The sequence below is a fragment of the Teleopsis dalmanni genome, chromosome 2 (genome assembly GCF_002237135.1).
Source record: "Teleopsis dalmanni isolate 2A chromosome 2, ASM223713v2, whole genome shotgun sequence".
In the NCBI taxonomy this organism is placed as follows: domain Eukaryota; kingdom Metazoa; phylum Arthropoda; class Insecta; order Diptera; family Diopsidae; genus Teleopsis; species Teleopsis dalmanni.
This window is the reverse complement of record NC_051847.1, coordinates 17,673,234-17,690,956: the sequence shown is the minus strand read 5'-3', so window position 1 is coordinate 17,690,956 and position 17,723 is coordinate 17,673,234. Positions and strand designations below refer to the sequence as shown.

At 31.5% G+C, this 17,723-nt stretch overlaps 3 protein-coding genes across 3 annotated transcripts; all 3 read right to left on the bottom strand.

The window, feature by feature from the left end:
- Nucleotides 1–4,042: 4,042 nt before the first annotated feature.
- Nucleotides 4,043–6,050, bottom strand: LOC119684439 (glucose dehydrogenase [FAD, quinone]-like). Its single transcript, XM_038098481.1, has 2 exons — nucleotides 5,702–6,050; nucleotides 4,043–5,645 (listed from the first exon to the last, which is right to left on the bottom strand). Exons 1-2 carry the CDS (start codon nucleotides 5,993–5,995, stop codon nucleotides 4,080–4,082), a joined length of 1,860 nt encoding a protein of 619 aa, XP_037954409.1. The 5' UTR covers nucleotides 5,996–6,050; the 3' UTR covers nucleotides 4,043–4,079.
- A 1,563-nt stretch (nucleotides 6,051–7,613) lies between these two features.
- On the bottom strand, nucleotides 7,614–9,573 carry LOC119684438 (glucose dehydrogenase [FAD, quinone]-like). The gene is made up of 2 exons (XM_038098479.1): nucleotides 9,236–9,573; nucleotides 7,614–9,183 (listed from the first exon to the last, which is right to left on the bottom strand). Exons 1-2 carry the CDS (start codon nucleotides 9,521–9,523, stop codon nucleotides 7,621–7,623), a joined length of 1,851 nt encoding a protein of 616 aa, XP_037954407.1. The 5' UTR covers nucleotides 9,524–9,573; the 3' UTR covers nucleotides 7,614–7,620.
- A 1,971-nt stretch (nucleotides 9,574–11,544) lies between these two features.
- On the bottom strand, nucleotides 11,545–13,565 carry LOC119684437 (glucose dehydrogenase [FAD, quinone]-like). The gene is made up of 2 exons (XM_038098478.1): nucleotides 13,227–13,565; nucleotides 11,545–13,169 (listed from the first exon to the last, which is right to left on the bottom strand). The coding sequence occupies exons 1-2, from the start codon at nucleotides 13,518–13,520 to the stop codon at nucleotides 11,595–11,597; spliced, it is 1,869 nt and encodes a 622-aa protein (XP_037954406.1). The 5' UTR covers nucleotides 13,521–13,565; the 3' UTR covers nucleotides 11,545–11,594.
- Between the last annotated feature and the right edge of the window lie 4,158 nt (nucleotides 13,566–17,723).

Here is a 17,723-nt window from a genome sequence, read left to right as displayed (position 1 = left end):
GATTACATTTTGTAAAATGTAAAGGTTATATAACAAAACTAAACAGTTTATGATAGGAGAATACTATAAGTCTAGTAATCTATTATTAGTGTGGGATACTACACATCACGACTATTCGCTGGTCTATTCTATTTGGACTCCTAGTAACATAAAGTTTAAAATATATGTACTTTAAGATAAAAGAATATAATTTTAAAACTGTTGGTGTAAATTTTTTCCAAATTACAGTTCATAAAAAAACCATTTTAACAAGAATGTAAAAATTAAAGAGTTTATGTCATCTACAGCATATATCTGCAGTTTATTAAAGCACAAATCATACATAAAATTCCGAAAATATTCAATTTGTCTTTGTCACAAACAAAATACGTTCACCTGCGCCTTGGAGGAGAAGCTCGTATCTTTTCATTAAATGCATTCTTAACAATCAACATTTCACAATTTCGCTAAAAACCATATGTGCCAGTCGAGCAACAATGAGGAGGGTAAACACGTTCCATTTTAAATGAATCTATTCCACACCATTTGGTACCAGTGTCATGCAGACTGCAACTAAGCATACGAGGACTGTCGCATTTTTGATGGTCGTACTTATACTTTCCCTTTCCATGACGACGCGCTATTTTTGAAAAATAGATTTCTAAAACGCTTAAGCTAGCGTACGTCTTGAATTTAAAATACGTAATAAGAAGGTAAACAACAAGGTATCCAAATAGTAACATAGCAGTAGCAGTAGCAGTAGCAGCAACAATAAGCCAAACACAAGATACTCCCTCCGAGAAACCAATGAACGAACCAACCCACTTGCATACCACTTGACGTGCCAAATAGCGCGAACGTGACCAAACTTTTTGTGACTTCAAATATAAGGAAAATAATAAAAATCTAAAATAAAAGCCAAAGTAAAAGGAAGGCGATCATTTATCTTAAATGTGCGTTTAAGGGTAACTAGAAGCGATTACCAGGGGTAGCTTTGGCATAGCAATGCAATGCCATTGGCAATTACTAAGCAACAGTGTCAGCATAAGTTCCAAAAATTTAAGGTCAAATTTTTAACTACAAACAATAAAAATATAAAAAAAAATCAAAATGAAAATTGCTAAGCTGCTTAACGTCGCTTTTAATCCAAAAAAAAAAAATTTTAAATATATTTTTTTTAAAAAATATTTCTTATTAAATTATCAAAAAATGTAAAGATGATAAAACCTAACATAATACCTTCAAGTAAATTGTATGTTTTAATCTTTAGCGGCAAATCTTAAAAACCATATTGAAATTCAGATTTTATTATCCTTTTTTATGATATCACGAAACCTTTTTGCACATTTTCTCAGATTTATGCAATTCTCATTTCCTTTGCGCAATTATTTCGCATCCTTCGTAGAGCCGAAAATATGCTTAGTACATATGCGATTATCATGGTTTCCTTCCGTTTCACATGCCAAGCTATTGCTTAGCTAACATAAATAGAACCAACAACAACAACAACAACAACAAAAAGCAACACCTTACTTACGGATTAGTCAGACGTTCTTAGCAGAGCCTGTATCCTTTGGATCATTCAGTGCCTTTTTATTTTATTTGGCAGTGCCAGCATGAATCCGTGCTTCATGACTGCAAATAGTTATTTTAACAAACTTGTAACTAAGGTATTCGTCGAGGGTAGAGCAGATAGTGCGGTAAGTGGAAGTTGTAGTAGTAAAATATTTCTAAGCTTCCTGCATAGAAAGCATCCTGCTTGATTCTATTGCAGAGAAAGAAACTTAGAAAGTTTACTAAAAATTGTCAATTTCTTTGTATAAAAATTGTGTACGTGGCAAAACCACACATAAGCTTCCAAAATTTTGGAGTTTCTTTTTATTAAAGATTTTTATCGTCTAAATTGAAGTTTACTATTTTTACTACAAGTACATTTTAAAGGAAGTCTTCGATTATTGACATAGGGTATAGAAGATATGAAGAGAAAGATTGTAACTTGTTATTGTCCGAATTTGATTTTGAGTAAAGCGTAGTTATTTTCGATTTTTAAAAGTGCATTAGATAAGAAGCTCAATTTTACTCGACTGACTATAACTGACTGTAAAAACCCCAAAAATAATTTTTACTTAGAACACAATTTCTTTAATGGCCCGTAATTAATTGAAGAGTGACATAACATTGCCTTACAATAATGTTGCTATGTATGCAGTGTTTTGAAGGTCAATAGTTTTAACATTTTCAGACAACTCAAGCAGCATACCTTCATCCCTTCCTGACTCTATTTTGCATGTCAATTTCATTTAGCCACCCAAGTAAACCAAGAGAAAAGGAGAAAGCTGTATTTTTAATCTCACCTCAACAAGGTATATACCACTGAAAACTATATCTATACTTAACAGTTCTGCAGCTGATATGACTTCTTTAAAATTACCTGAATCAAATGAAAAGAATATTATTAGAATATTAGTTGAAATTGACAAGGTTAAAAAGTACGTATATTCCATGCAATTTCAACAAGATATGATTACAAATGATTACTCCTCACTGTCACATTACAAGTGAAACATGAATTAAATAGTTTTAAATTTTTAATATGCACCTTAAAACATACAATACGAGTGGACATACCATATCCTGATTTGAAGAACCGTCTTAGGAGCCTCACTACCATTGATTTCAATCCTTTGAAATATTATGCATGTATATATGCAATAGATTACCTTTATTCGATAAGGCTTCCGCGTGTATTTTGCTATGTTTCTAATGTAAATAAACAAAACAGTCTTTACTATTAACATTAAATAGTTCAGTCTATCACATCCAATAAACCGTTTTGGAGGTACAAAAAGCGGCATATATATTTTGTTGTTAAAGATAATGATAGAAGTCTGTCCTAATATTTATCATTATTTCAATTACAATTACTACAAATATTGAGTAGCAAAAAATTTTAAAACCAGTCACTGAATTGCTTCAAAAATTAACTACAGATGGCGGGAAACGATCGAAAACAATAAGGTATTCATATGCTAAAAATGAAAGATCAAAAAATTATAAAAAACCTATTTTCTTCTTATTTTTAGTTTTTTGCAAGAACAAAATTTTAGTCATGAAACAAATAGATATTTGATGAACCAAATCTGTTTATGAGGACTGTTTTCGAATCAACTGTTTTTGAGGACTCGTAATACAGTTTTTTTTTGGTCGAATTTTTTTAAAAACCCTGCCGCTTGGTAGTGTAAATCAAATACGTGAATATAAACGGTTCATCTTAATGAATTTTAAAATTATTTTTTATTATTTTTTTATTTTTATTTATTATTTTATTTAGTATTTTTATTATTTTTTATTATTTTTATTTGTCGAAATTCCCATAAGAAAAAATGCTTTACAAATATTTTAATTAAATTAATATATAATACATATCTATTTTTGTAAATTTATTAAAAATTATTTTAACTTAAAAAGAATACATTGTTAATATTTGAATTCTTTTTTATGTACATATATATGTATTAAATCGCTTTTAAAAAAATTATTTTATTTACTTTAATATATACCTATACCTTATCACCGTCTTTATGTATGTTTAACAAATTAAATTTGTTAAAAGTAAATCTATCAAAAATATTATTATCTGAAATATTTTCCCATATTAAATATAGAATTTGACTGATGGTATAAATTTGACAAAGTGTTATATTATTTAGGTGAAAATACAGATACACCCACTAAAAGATATCAAAGTAAAAAATTAATTTAAGCATTTTATTTTTATCATCATTTAAATGTAGCTTTAAAGATAAACGCATTATTTAAATTGCAATCACTCCATATCTATATATATATATATATATATATATAAGTCATTTTGGCAATATAGAAATATTTAAATGTGAAGTCCTAAAAGGGCTCACCGATAACAGTTGTTATAAAATTATTTAGTTTTATTATTTTATTTTTTAAAGAAGATCTCATCTTTATCTTTATCTTATCTTTATCTAGATAACAAAATATATATATTATTTTATTTTAATTCATTTTATTTTATTTATTCATTCAATATATACAAACAATATTTTTTATCTATACAGAAAATTTTAAAGTACATTCATTCTGCTCCATCTTTGCTTAATAAAATCTGCAGCACGTTCAGCAATCATTATAGTTGGTGCATTTGTATTCGCAGTAGGGATTTTGGGCATTATGGAAGCATCGGCTAAACGCAAGTTGTCAACACCAAGCAATTGCAAACGTGTATTAACGCAAGCGGTTTTATCATTCTTACCACCCATTTTTACTGTACCAACAAGGTGATAGAGTGCTGTACTAAAATACTTTGTATAACATCGCCAATAGCGTTCTGTCTTAAACTCGTATCTATCACACTCCTTTATGGGAATGTGTAATAGATTGACCTCATTTTCAACAAATGCATTTGTTCGTTCCATTCTGTCGTGGTGAATTCTAGATCGTACAAATGTTTCAATATCGTCATCGATTTTTAAAAGATTTGCGATAATAATTGGATGGTCTTGAAAGTTTCTACTACGCAACTTAAGTTGCCCAACCGATTTTGGATGAGCAATTGATGTCAGCACCACCATTACATGTGCAGTTTTGATCACATTATGTAAATTCCGTGATACCTCATCATTATAAGACATTCCTTCTAGAAATATTCTCAAGCCGTCGTGATCCTGACATCTGAAAAACAATTGGTGCATTTCAATAGTTGGTGTAGTTGTTCCACGATTTTTAGTATCGATAAAACCAGTTGTAGCTGTTAAACCCAAACTGCTTAAAGGTCCATTGGAGTGAAACAGATAATTATAAATATTATCTAGTTTTTGCTGCTCTGTTATTGGCATTGCAGTACCTTTCTGTATAGCGTAAAAAAGTGGCACACCTACGTGATCTTGTAGATTTTTACCTACAGGTAAATCATGTATGACTGGTATTTTTAATTCCTGCAGATCTAATTTAGGACCCACACCAGATAATAACAAAAGATTACCTGAATTAATGGTGCCAGCAGAAAGCACATATTCTTTTTTTGCTCTCACGGTGAACCAATATTTTCCACGCAATAGAAGGGATATCGATTTTACCCTCTTTCCATTTTTTTCGAAATTCAATTTTGTAACTTTAGTATTTTTCATGACATGCAGATTTGGACGTTTTGAAACTTTACCCAAATGACCCTTTCCACTGCCCATACGATGGCCATTTAATACAGTGCCATACACATCTGTATAACCTACTTCACTGTTTTCAATAAATTCCCGAACTATCGGAATTTTGAGTTCGTCCGCAGCTCTTCGAATAATACGTTTTATGTCCTCATCAAAAGACGCATAATGATTCAGTGCGACATAACCTTGTGGATGAGTGTCGTTTCCAACTGGTCGCACAGATTTCTCAAAATAAGGTAATACATCCTCCCAACCCCAGCCATCATTACCATCTTCCAACCAACCATCGTAATCATGACTGTTACCACGAATATATATCATGCCATTCATAGAACCGGTACCACCAATCATTTTGCCAGTAAGCATATAACACTGTCGATTTTTAAGTGCCCAGCATGCCACCTCACTTGGTTCAGCATAATAATTATTTGAGTAATTGGTTTGAGCCATGGTGAACATAAATGGTGGTGCCTAAGAATAAAAACGTTTTTACAACTAAATAAGCAACAACTAATTTTGGAAAATACCTCTGATTCTTGGGGGGGATCACCGCCTTCCTCAAGCACTAACACTTTCCAGTTAGGATTTTCTGTTAAACGACTTGGTACTACTGAACCTCCTGATCCCGCACCAATAACAACAAAATCATATTTATCCAAGCCATGTAAAATTGCTTGATCACCATAATCTGGAGGCCAAAATTCTGGAGGCGACAAAGCGCATTGCGCTGCTAGAACTGCCTGTATAAGCCTAAATGCAAAAGAGTCAAAAACTCCAACGCTGCGACCAGGGCACTGTGCATTGGATAATGTATCCAACATTTTTCCAAATGTTATTCACTCTATGCAACACTCGTTGGACTTGTGTTCAATTAGATTTCTGTTTTTATACTGCATTCCCAAAAATGGTTTTTATTTTTAGAACTAGAGAATTAAAACAAACGCTAGCATCTTATCGAGTCAATATTAAATGTTTGGTTTATTTTTTGAGATATTTATTGTACATCAAAATTTTTAAATAAAATATTTTTATTTCGCGTGATACACTTCTCCAGAAATAAAATCTATTATCTTGCTAAAATATGTACATATAACAAATTGCTCAAGATAATAGATACCCTATCAAGTACATATATTCTTCATATGTTCGAAACTTAACTGTATCTTAAAATCTTTCAATTTTTTATTCCAACAAAGGAGTTTTTTATTTTATATACTTAAATAGAATATTATTTTGTCTAATATTAATCAGAAACTCTGATATTAAAATTATTACTATCTTTTCCGAACTTTTCGTAAATTTTTTTACTTTATTTATAGTTCAATAAACTATATTTTTAACAAGAGAGTCTATAATAAATCGCAAATTTATATATATAAAACCGAATCCAACTATAAGTCACTTCTGTTAGCTTTAACTCGTTTTGAGAAGCAACAGGGCAAAATAGAATTTGAATGCGACCTATTCAAAAGCTGTTAAACAAACTTTTTAATCTTATTCAGATGTCGCTAGATATATACTAGATATATAAAAAAAATTAATTGATAGGTAGATTATAGAAAAATTACGGAGATGAAATTATACAGAGCTCTACGATTTTCAATTACATTCAGCGTTACCAATAAAATTCAGAACACCTGATAATCGTACTCTTTCAGATGCTAGTTTCTATTAAACTACCTACGTATCGATTGTTCACCAAGAATTCAGCTCCATCTCATTTTGTATTATTTATAAGAATACTATATCTTTTAATGCTCTATAAAACTATATATATATTATATTTAAAAAGTTGTAACAAATTTTAACACAATTGTAAATTTGTTAATATGTTTTAATATATATCTAAAACTTTTCGCATAAATGAACTTAAATTATTTTTGAACTAAATCTTTAATAAATAATAATAGTTATTTCGAATAATATTAAATCACAACAATAAAATTTTATTATATTATTAATGAATTGAATTTTTGGCTGACCATACAGCTGTTTCGAATATTATCAATACCAGAGAGAACTATTTTCTATATTTAATTATTCGTAAATAATTTTTTGAGACTCCAAGTACCAAGGATTGAACTTTTGACCTGCCCAATTTGCAGCTAAGAGTCAGTGTTCATTAGCCAACTGAGCCAAAGCCGTACTTGACTTATATCTTTGAACTTGGTGTTTTTTGTTAATTTTCTGTGAAAGTTCTTTGACAAATCCACTTAATGTGTTATATTATAATTGAATTAATTAATTACATTTTTATTTAAAATTCTTAAATTTTAATACTATTCTTTTGTAGAGGCGTTATTTATTTTATATTATTTATATTAAATAAATTTATGTATACGATATTACATACAAAAATATTTAAATTGTAAAAAATTTTTAATTTCAATTTTTTTTTTAATAAATATATAATAATTATTTCTTACATATTATTCGGAGTGTTAACTTAAATGATATGTATTTTACTATAATCTTCCTTAATAAAATCTGCAGCTCTTTCCGCAATCATTATAGTGGCTGCATTTGTATTTGCACTAGGAATCTTAGGCATTATAGAAGCATCCGCAACTCGTAGATTTTTAACTCCAAGTAATCGTAAACGTGTATCAACACAAGTATTTAAATCATTCTTATCCCCCATTTTCACTGTACCTGAAAGGTGGTGTAAAGTTGTACTGAAATACTTAAAATAGCACCGCCAATATCGATCCGTCTTATACTGGTATTGATCGCATTCTCTTATTGGAATATGCATCATACGTACATCATTAATTAGAAATGCATATGTTTGCTCCATTCTGTCATGGTGCATCATTGCTTGTAATAATGTTTTTACATCGTCATCATGCTCCAAATAATTTGTGTAGATTAACGGATTATCACGAAAATCTGTACTGTTTAATTTTACTTGCCCAACCGATTTTGGATGTGCAAGTGCTGTGAGCACTACCATTATATGTGAAGTTTCGATCTTACTAAATAAATACTGAATTAAGTCATTTTTGAAAGACATTCCTTTAAGAAATATTTTTAAGCCGCCTTTATCTTGTCGCTTAAATAGCAAATGATGAGTTTCAAATTTCGGAAACGGACCGGTAAATTCAGGATCAACAAAACCTGTAAGTGACGTTAAACCCTGGCTACCTAATGGTCCTCTTGAATGAATTATGTAGTTGTAGATATTGTCTATATTTTCATTTTCCGTTATAGGCATTGCAAAATCTTCTTGTATTTGGAAAAAAATTGGAACAGTGACATGATCCTGTAAGTTTTTACCTACAGGTAAATCATGTATGACTGGTATTCTTAGTTCTTCTAGATCTAATTTAGGACCCACTCCAGATAATATCAAAAGTGCTGGAGAGCCAATGGCGCCAGCAGAAAGAATATATTCTTTTTTAGCGCTCAAGCTGAACTTGTATTTTTCACTTACTTCAAACGATACTGACTTCACTGCTTTACTATTTTTATCAAAATTCAGTTTCGTAACGCGTGCATTTTTTATAACACGTAGATTTGGACGTTTCCCAACTCTGCTCAAGTGACCTTTACCACTGCCCATACGACGCCCGTTTTCGATTGTACCATACAAATCTGTGTAACCAACTTCGCTGTTTTCAATAAACTCTCTAAATGAAGGCACACCAACTTCAGCAGCAGCATCTTGAACAATGTATTTTATATCTTCATCAAAAGATTCGAATAGATTTATTGCAACATAACCTTCTGGATGTGTTTCATTTCCAACTGGTCGCACAGACTTCTCAAAATATGGCAATACATCATCCCAGCCCCAACCAATACTACCGTCCGTTACCCAATCATCAAAATCCTGTTGATGACCCCGTACATACAACATACCATTCAGTGAACCAGTGCCGCCAAGCATTTTGCCACGCGGTATATAACATCGTCCTCCTTCAAATGCCAAGCAAGATATTTTACTTGGCTCCGTGTAAAAATCATAAGTATATCTTGTTTGAGTCATCGTGAACATAGTGGATGCGGCCTAAAACGATTAGATTATATTTATTATAGAAATTTATGTTAACGTTAAATACCTCTGATTCCTGTGGTGGATCATCACCAGCTTCCAGTACTAACACTTTGTATTCAGGATTTTCTGTCAACCGACTAGGAATTACTGACCCCGCCGATCCAGCACCAATTACAATAAAATCAAAATCATCAATGTCATTCAGCAACGCATTTTGTGCATAATCTGGTGGCCAGGTTTCTGTTGGCGATATCATGCACTGAGCGGCTAGTATTGTCTGTATCAATGCTGTTACTTGAGAGTTTATTGCTCCAACGCTTCTTGCAGGACATTGTGACATTGTGCCTAACATTTTTCTAATCACGTCTGTCTTCAAGTAATATCCGCTGGATTTGTGTTTATTTGAAGTACTGTTTTTATACTGTTCTTCAAAAAAAATTTTTTGTACTCAGAACTAGACAATTAAAACAAATAATGGCATCTTATCAAAGCTATATGTTTGGTATAATTTTTGAGAAATTTATTGGCTAAGTGAGTTTTTTGAACTATTTGTTTTTCAGCCCGCATTGCAAATTTTTTAAAATATTAAGAATGTTATCTTGTCAAATTATCTGCATCAGAATAAATAAAGAAGACAATAGATGCCCTGCAAGGCGCACGAGCATGTATTTTTGATAGGAACTACGAAATTAAAAAAAAACCCTCTGCCAGTTTATAAATTTGTGTATATGTGAGTGTTTGTCTATCTATATGTGTCTTGAAAGTACTTACTTACTTACTTAGTTGGCCATTACAGACGTGTGTCGTCCTTGGCCGCGTCGAGTAGCCTCCGCCAGTCAGCCCGATTAGTTGCCTTCTGACGCCAGTTGGTAGTACCGACCGCCCCCAAATCATTGGTCACCTGGTCCTTCCACCGAAGATGCGGACGTCCTCTACCGCGTTTTCCACCTGCGGGTATCGAATCAAATACCTTTCTAGCCGGAGCACTTTCTTCCATTCGCACGACATGACCAAGCCAGCGTAGCCGCTGAATTTTTATGCGCTTAACTATGTCAATGTCGCGGTGTCTTGAAAGTAATAATATAAAATACCTAGACTACTTAGGATTAATTAAATTAAATGCCTAGATACAACTGCGATATAGAGTACTAACTTTGATTAAGATTTCTAAATAGGAAATTCTGGAACTATCATTATGTTCTAACAAATATTTGTTTTCGATATCTATTTTAAAATAGCAAATTTAAAAATCTTGAACGATCGCTGTAACCTTTATGAAATTGATAGATACTTTTGAAAGATGTTAGAAAGTGATAAAACTAAAGAATATTACTTTTTTAGTTTTATTTATTTTATTTATTTATATATAATTGAGTCACTATATGGGAATTAAAAAAAAAAAGGGAATTATTATTAATTATATATCACATTTATTATATTTTTTATTATGGAATCAAGTATATGCTTGGAAAGCGTTCTGTATAAATATCGCCTGTGATCTCTCTATTCTCACATATGGCTCCATTTTCTACTAAAATATAATACCTATGTCAATGTTCTGAGTTATAGAAGTAGCTATGTTTTCAAGAAAATATCTGTATTATAAATTCACTGGGACTTATCTTGATACCCGATGCGTTCGATGTGGAGTTAGAACGTGCTATTGTAACATATGATTGTAATTAGGATTTAGGCTATTAGACTTATTGATATAAGTATTATGATTATCCGGTATATGTTATGTTTAATTTCTAAATATTTGAAGCCATATTCAATATATCATTGCAAATATATAATAGTTGCGAGTATATATTGTCAAGTAATGCCGTGTTTTTTAAAAATCACTAATCCAAAAAAAAGTAATACTTTATTTTGCGAAAAATCTTATGACAAAAAAAATTAATCTAATCCTTCGGATAGGTGACCACCTTTTAGAAAAAAAAGCCTTTAACCCTGAACAACATTTTTAAGTTCATACTCTTTGATGAACCCTTTTCGGATTTCGTTTAAAGAAATTCTGATTTCTCTTTATTTTTTACAGTCCAATACGTATAATTATTTCTGGACATATATGAGGCCATTCAGAGTGCCATAATTTTGATATGATAACCAATATCGAATTGCAGATGAATTCATCACAACTACCCTTCAGACTGTAAACAAGCTTGTGAACTCAAAGGTTCCGATACGGTCCTCGAGAGAAAATGCCTTTAATATGTCAAACTACATTTTTAATCAAACAAAACTATATTGTCGACACAAAATAAATATTTTTACTAATCATAATTTATGTTTCATTTTGTTCAGATAATTTAAATCTTTTGAAAAAAAATTTTTTTTAATTTATTTCATTTATTTTACATATCAAATATTTATAGCACTATATATATATATATATTTATCTCTTAAACTGCAATAATTATTTAAAATGCAATTGTACACATCTTGCATCTATCCTCTAAAATAAAATCTGCAGCACGTTCCGCAATCATTATAGTGGCTGCATTTGTATTTGCACTAGTGATCTTAGGCATTATGGAAGCATCCGCAACTCGCAAGTTTTTAACTCCAAGTAATCGTAAACGTGGGTCAACACAAGCAGTTAAATCGTTCTCGTCACCCATTTTCACTGTACCTGAAGAATCGTTAATTGTGGTACTGAAATATTTTATATAACAACGCCAATACCAATCTGTCTTAAATCTAGACTTATCGCATTCCTCTATTGGAATATGCATAATACGCACATCATTATCAATAAAAGCAGTTGTTTGTTCCATACTAATGTGATGTTCAATACCTTGTAAAATTGGTTTTATATCATCTTCGTCCTCTAAAAAATGTGTAATTATTTGTGGATCATCTTCATGCTTTGCACTACGTAATTTCACCTGGCCCAACGATTTTGGATGTGAAAGTACAATAAGTGCCATCATTATATGTGAAGTTTTGAGCGCTTTTAGCAAATGCGCAGAGGCCACTTCTCCAAAAGACATCCCTTTGAGAAAACCATTTAAACGATTATAATCATGGCGCCTGAATATTACGTGATGAATATTATTAGTGGGAAATGGACTAGGATTATTATTATCAGTATTAATGAAACCTGTGAACGATGTTAAGCCAGGACTGCCTAATGGCCCTTTTGAATGAATTACATAGTTATAAATACTATCCAACTGTTCTTTTTCCGATTTGGGTGTGGCAGTATATTTCTGTATTTGGAAAAAAATAGGAATAGAAACATGGTCTTGTAGATTTTCACCTACAGGTAAATCATGTATGACTGGTATGCTTAGTTCTTCTAGATCTAATTTAGGACCCACTCCAGATTTTAACAAAAGTTTTGGTGACTCAAAGGCGCCAGCAGAAAGAATATATTCTACTTTCGCGCTCACAGTCTTCTTCTGTTTTCCATTTATTAGCACAGATACTGATTCCACTGTCCTGCCGCTATTGTCAAAATTCAATTTAGTTACTTTTGTATTTTTCATAACATGTAGATTGTCACGTTTCCCAACTCTGCTTAAATGACCCTTACCACTGCCCATTCGATGCCCGTTTTCTATTGTACCATACAAGTCTGTGTAACCAACTTCGCTGTTTTCATTAAATTCTCTAAATAATGGCAAACCGAGTTCAGTAACTGCACCTTGAAGAATTTGTCTTATATCGTCATCAAAAGGTTCAAATTGAGATAGTGTAACATATCCTTCTGGATGTGTTTCATTTCCAACCGGACGTACAGACTTTTCGAAATAAGGTAATACATCATTCCAACCCCAGCCAATATTACCATCCGCTAACCAACTATCGAAATCCTGCTGGTTACCACGTACATAAAGCATGGCATCTGTGGAGCCAGTGCCCCCAAGCATTTTACCACGATAAAAAGTACACTTTCTGTTTTCAAATGCCCAGCAAGCATCTCTGTTTGGTTCGGTTATATAATTATAAGTATATTGTGTTTTCGCAGCGGTTAACATATAAGGTGGAGCCTGAAATTAAACATTTCTGAATTTTCACAAAAAAGAAACACAGTTCTAAAAATCTACCTCTGTTTCCTGGGGTGGATTATCGCCAGCTTCCAACACTAACACTTTATAATCAGGATTCTCTGTTAACCGACTAGAAAGTACTGAGCCCGCTGATCCGGCGCCGATTACAATAAAATCATAATCATCGAAGCCATTCAACAATGCGTATTCAGCATGATCTGGTGGCCAGATTTCTGCAGGCAATACTAAGCACTGAGCTGCTAGTATTGTCTGTATTAAAGTTGATACTTGGAAGTTCATTGTTCCAACACTTTGTGTAGAACATTGTGCAATCGGTACTGGGATTGACATTTCTTAAAATGTTGCTGTCTCTTAGTACTACCCGTTACGGTTGCATTTGCTACAGATTCTGCTTTTATACTTCATTTCAGAAAATATTTCTTGTACTAGAAATTAGACAATCTACATTTTCTTATCGAGTACTTCTTATCGAGGAATTTATTAACTTTATGAGTTTTTTGAACTACATTTATTTTATTATTTACTTTAATTTATTTTAATTTATTATTTATGTACAATGTATGCAGAACTGAAAATAATAGACCACAGTTTTTAGTGACGGATTATTTGACGCTGTCGTTTATAGGACATGTTAACGAATCACATGGCATCATTATAATTCACAAGTCGCTTCATAAATTTTTGTATATAAATAAGTATATATATATTTATATATAAGTGTATACATATATTATATATATATATACATATATATATACATATTTGCATAGATATATTTTGCTGTCAGCATTTTTGAAATACAAATAAAATTTAAAATGTATTTATTTTTTTATTTATTTCATAATTTATACACTTTTATGAAATTGTTTCTGTATCTTTTCATATCTTTCAACAATCTTGAAAGAATTAAATCAGTTGATAAAATACATGCATGAAGAAGCATGCGGTGTTCTTCTGTCAAGGCTTATTAAATTCAGAAATGTCCCCGTTACGTCCGGGTTACTGATATACAAGACAATTGTCTTACCAACACTTTGGATACGTATAGTATAAGAATCGTTATTTTTGATATTCAACGATATAGCAGAAATCATCAATAGCGAAAATTATATACAGGTATTGGTGGATTTAAACGAAAAGATCCCAAAACTACCACCCTAAATAAAAAAGCAGAGTACTACTTCATCAACAGTACTCTGTTGATCTTTGGTTACAATGCCGAAATTGCGCGAACTACAATTAAAATTGCTGCCACATCTACCAGATTCGTCAGGTTTGGCCCCAGCCACTACTAAAATGGCCCAAGGAAAACGACATTTGTCCAACCAAAGATAAATTTTTCTGCGAGAGAGGTGCCGAAATGTTAGAGAAGCGATAAAATGATTGTTTTGATCTTGAAGGGAACCATATTGAAAATGAAATCGAATTTTGCCAAAAAATGTGTTTTTATAATTCAGCTTCGGAACTTTTCAACCCACGTGTTATATGAATTCAAAACTTTAGTGCTTAGTGAAAGTACCTTTACATCTTGGGGTTCGCGAAAAAGCATAACGGACAATTGTAACACTGTGTGTTGTGTTTGAAGAATGAAGATTCTGTGAACCAATTTAAAACAGATATAGTTATAAAAATAAAGCTCCATTGAGCAGGTTATCCAACTCGTGTATAGTAAAACTTAAGCTGAGTGAGAGCGAGGCAAACGTGAAATTTTAAACAACGATTCAAAATATTTTAAGTACCTGGGAAACCATATAAGCCTACTAGAAGTGGGCCTATAGGAAGTGGGCTTGTATGTACATCCTACATCTCCATATTCAGACACAAAAACTTATAATAAAATATATTATAATACTCAATATATATATTTATCGAACTTAATGAGACACATTAACTTTAGTTAATACTCGTATTTTATAAAACTTAAAATTATATAAATAAATAGATACAGATTACCCATACAGTAATCTATATTATAATGAAAACTTTACTTGCATCAAGTAATTTGCCATTATGTTGATTTAATCAAGGTACTCTTTAAGTTTTAATGCATAAGAAAAGTATAATTTTTCCTTTTAACTTGATTCCTATTAGCGATAAAAGTAACTTCGATTAAACTTCTGCTATTTGAATTGTTAACTCAATTGAATTGGTAAATACAATAGCAAGAAAAAACGTTAACATCCTCAGCTACCCACCACATAAGTAACTTTTATGGCGAAACACCGCATTTCCATATTCACATACTTGTAAAATGGTATATGCAAGTCCTTTATGCGAGCTCTAGTACCCGCCCTTCGCCAAGCATTGTCGTCAGTTGTGCTTAACAATGATTTCTTATTATGATGATTACTTTCGAAGCGCTACTTCCGCCGAGCACTCATAAATAAAAAAGCCACATATGGCGTAGCATCCGGTGTAGAGGCACATTACAGTGACTTAACGTGGAATCGTATTATCCCGGAGTACTGTACAAAGGACTATAAAAAATGACGAAATGAAGGCAACAAAAAAGTAATAATAAAAATAACATATAAAAGCAGTGCAATTGAAATGGAAATCGAAGTGGGCGTTCATGAGTTACTTACTCCTTTTTTATTGTTTCAAAAGAAAGTAGAAAGTTTATGAGTTTCATGAATTGCAGAGAATTGGATTTGCTCCTTACAAAAGAGAACTATGTGCACCAGTATTTTAAATTTCATTAATTTCTACAGTATATAAACACTAACAAAATTAATGAAAAGTTATAGAATATGATGTTCTCCCCACACTCCATTATTAAAATATTCACTCTAAGTTTATAAAAGAATACTTATAACAAAATGAATTTCAATACATTTTGTTTAAATATTGATAAATTTAAAATAATCAGCTTTAGAAAAAGTTTTCTTTACATGTGAAACTGAAGATACACACCAAAAACGTAGCTTCCAATAAAGTCGAAAAATCTGAATGCGGCACTTAAGCCATCGTATAAACTTAAAAATATTCTGCAATTGACAGTTCCTTCGTAGATGCCGCGTCTGTCTGCTGCATCCTTGTTTTTCAAAGGATTTTTCTGTTTCTGAGATTTTATTTTGAGAATTTATTGTTGTCACACTTGTGAATATGAGTTCATTATTTTCCATGCAAAACTTATGTGAAAACAATTTAATTTTATTGTTTTTCTCATAAATTCTAAATAGAATTTCCCAATTTCTTCCTCCTTCTGGAAGGCATTTATGCGAAATATATGAAATAATTGAGTCACGTTTTGTGAGGTTTCACAAAATCAGTCAAATTTATGCAAAACATAAAATTTAAGGACTCTCAATCAATTGAGTTGAAATATATGTGAAAAATTTGCATATATTTGACAGAAGTGATTTGGGGTACATATTCCAATAAAAAATGTATTCCTTATTAATAATTCGAAATTGAATATTATGTAAATATTTGCTGGAAAAATACACGCAAAGGATTTATATGAATTTTTTTCCAATTTTCACTTTCACCTAAAAAGCATTGACTAGTGCCATTGTAATATGTTCGGAATATCAGATATAAGTTTTTGGAAGAGTTCACGTCTTTAATCGACAGTTCCATGAAGCTACCTTCTGCTCAAAAAGTTGGATTTTGTAAAAAAAACATACAAATTTAAATTTTATTCCAACTTTATTTTATCTCCTTCAATATATACTCCTTCTGAAGCGATACACATATGCCAATGCTTAACCCAATCTTTCATACATATTTCGTAAGCCCGTTCTCTTTTACCGATTCAATCGACTCAAAACGCTTACCACGAAGGGTCAATTTGAATTTCGGGAACAGGAAAAAGTCGCACGGCGCCAGATCTGACGAATATGGTGCCTGAGCTATGACAGTGGTGCCGTGTTTAGTCAAAAAATCGCGTACAACAAGAATTTTCCATAGTAAAAATCGCTAAATGCACTTGAGGTAGTCTCACATTAACAGCTGCTGTAAACAAACTAATTGACAGATAGCGCTCAAATTTGTACCATGTGACAAGAAAGGGTGTACCAACATAACAAAAGAAAAATTTTTGAAAAGGTCTATACTTAAGGAGTAGTTAAGAAACAACAAAATCCGAATACTTTTTGAGCAGAAGGTATAATGTTTAGAAAAAACTACTACTTTTCAACACTGTTAATTGTGTCAATTTTGGTTACTGACATTTCAACCAAACGAAAAATGAACCTCAGAGCTTAAGAAATTTTGATCCGAATAATCGGCACCATTTGTGAACAAATTTTCACAAATAACATATACACTTAAAATCTAATAATAATTTCTACTGAAATATCTGAGGAATAATCTTTTGATGATAATATTTATCTCTTTATAATTAATTTCATACACAATCGAGTCAATACCACAAATTTCTTAAGTATGATATCGGAAACCAATACCATATTTTTTCATTAATTCAATTTTATGAAATATTTCATTTATTTTATTTTAACATCTCGCTTTCGTTAATAGTCATCGATATTTAATTCACTTTCGCTTTTTATTTTTTTTCAATATCATAAT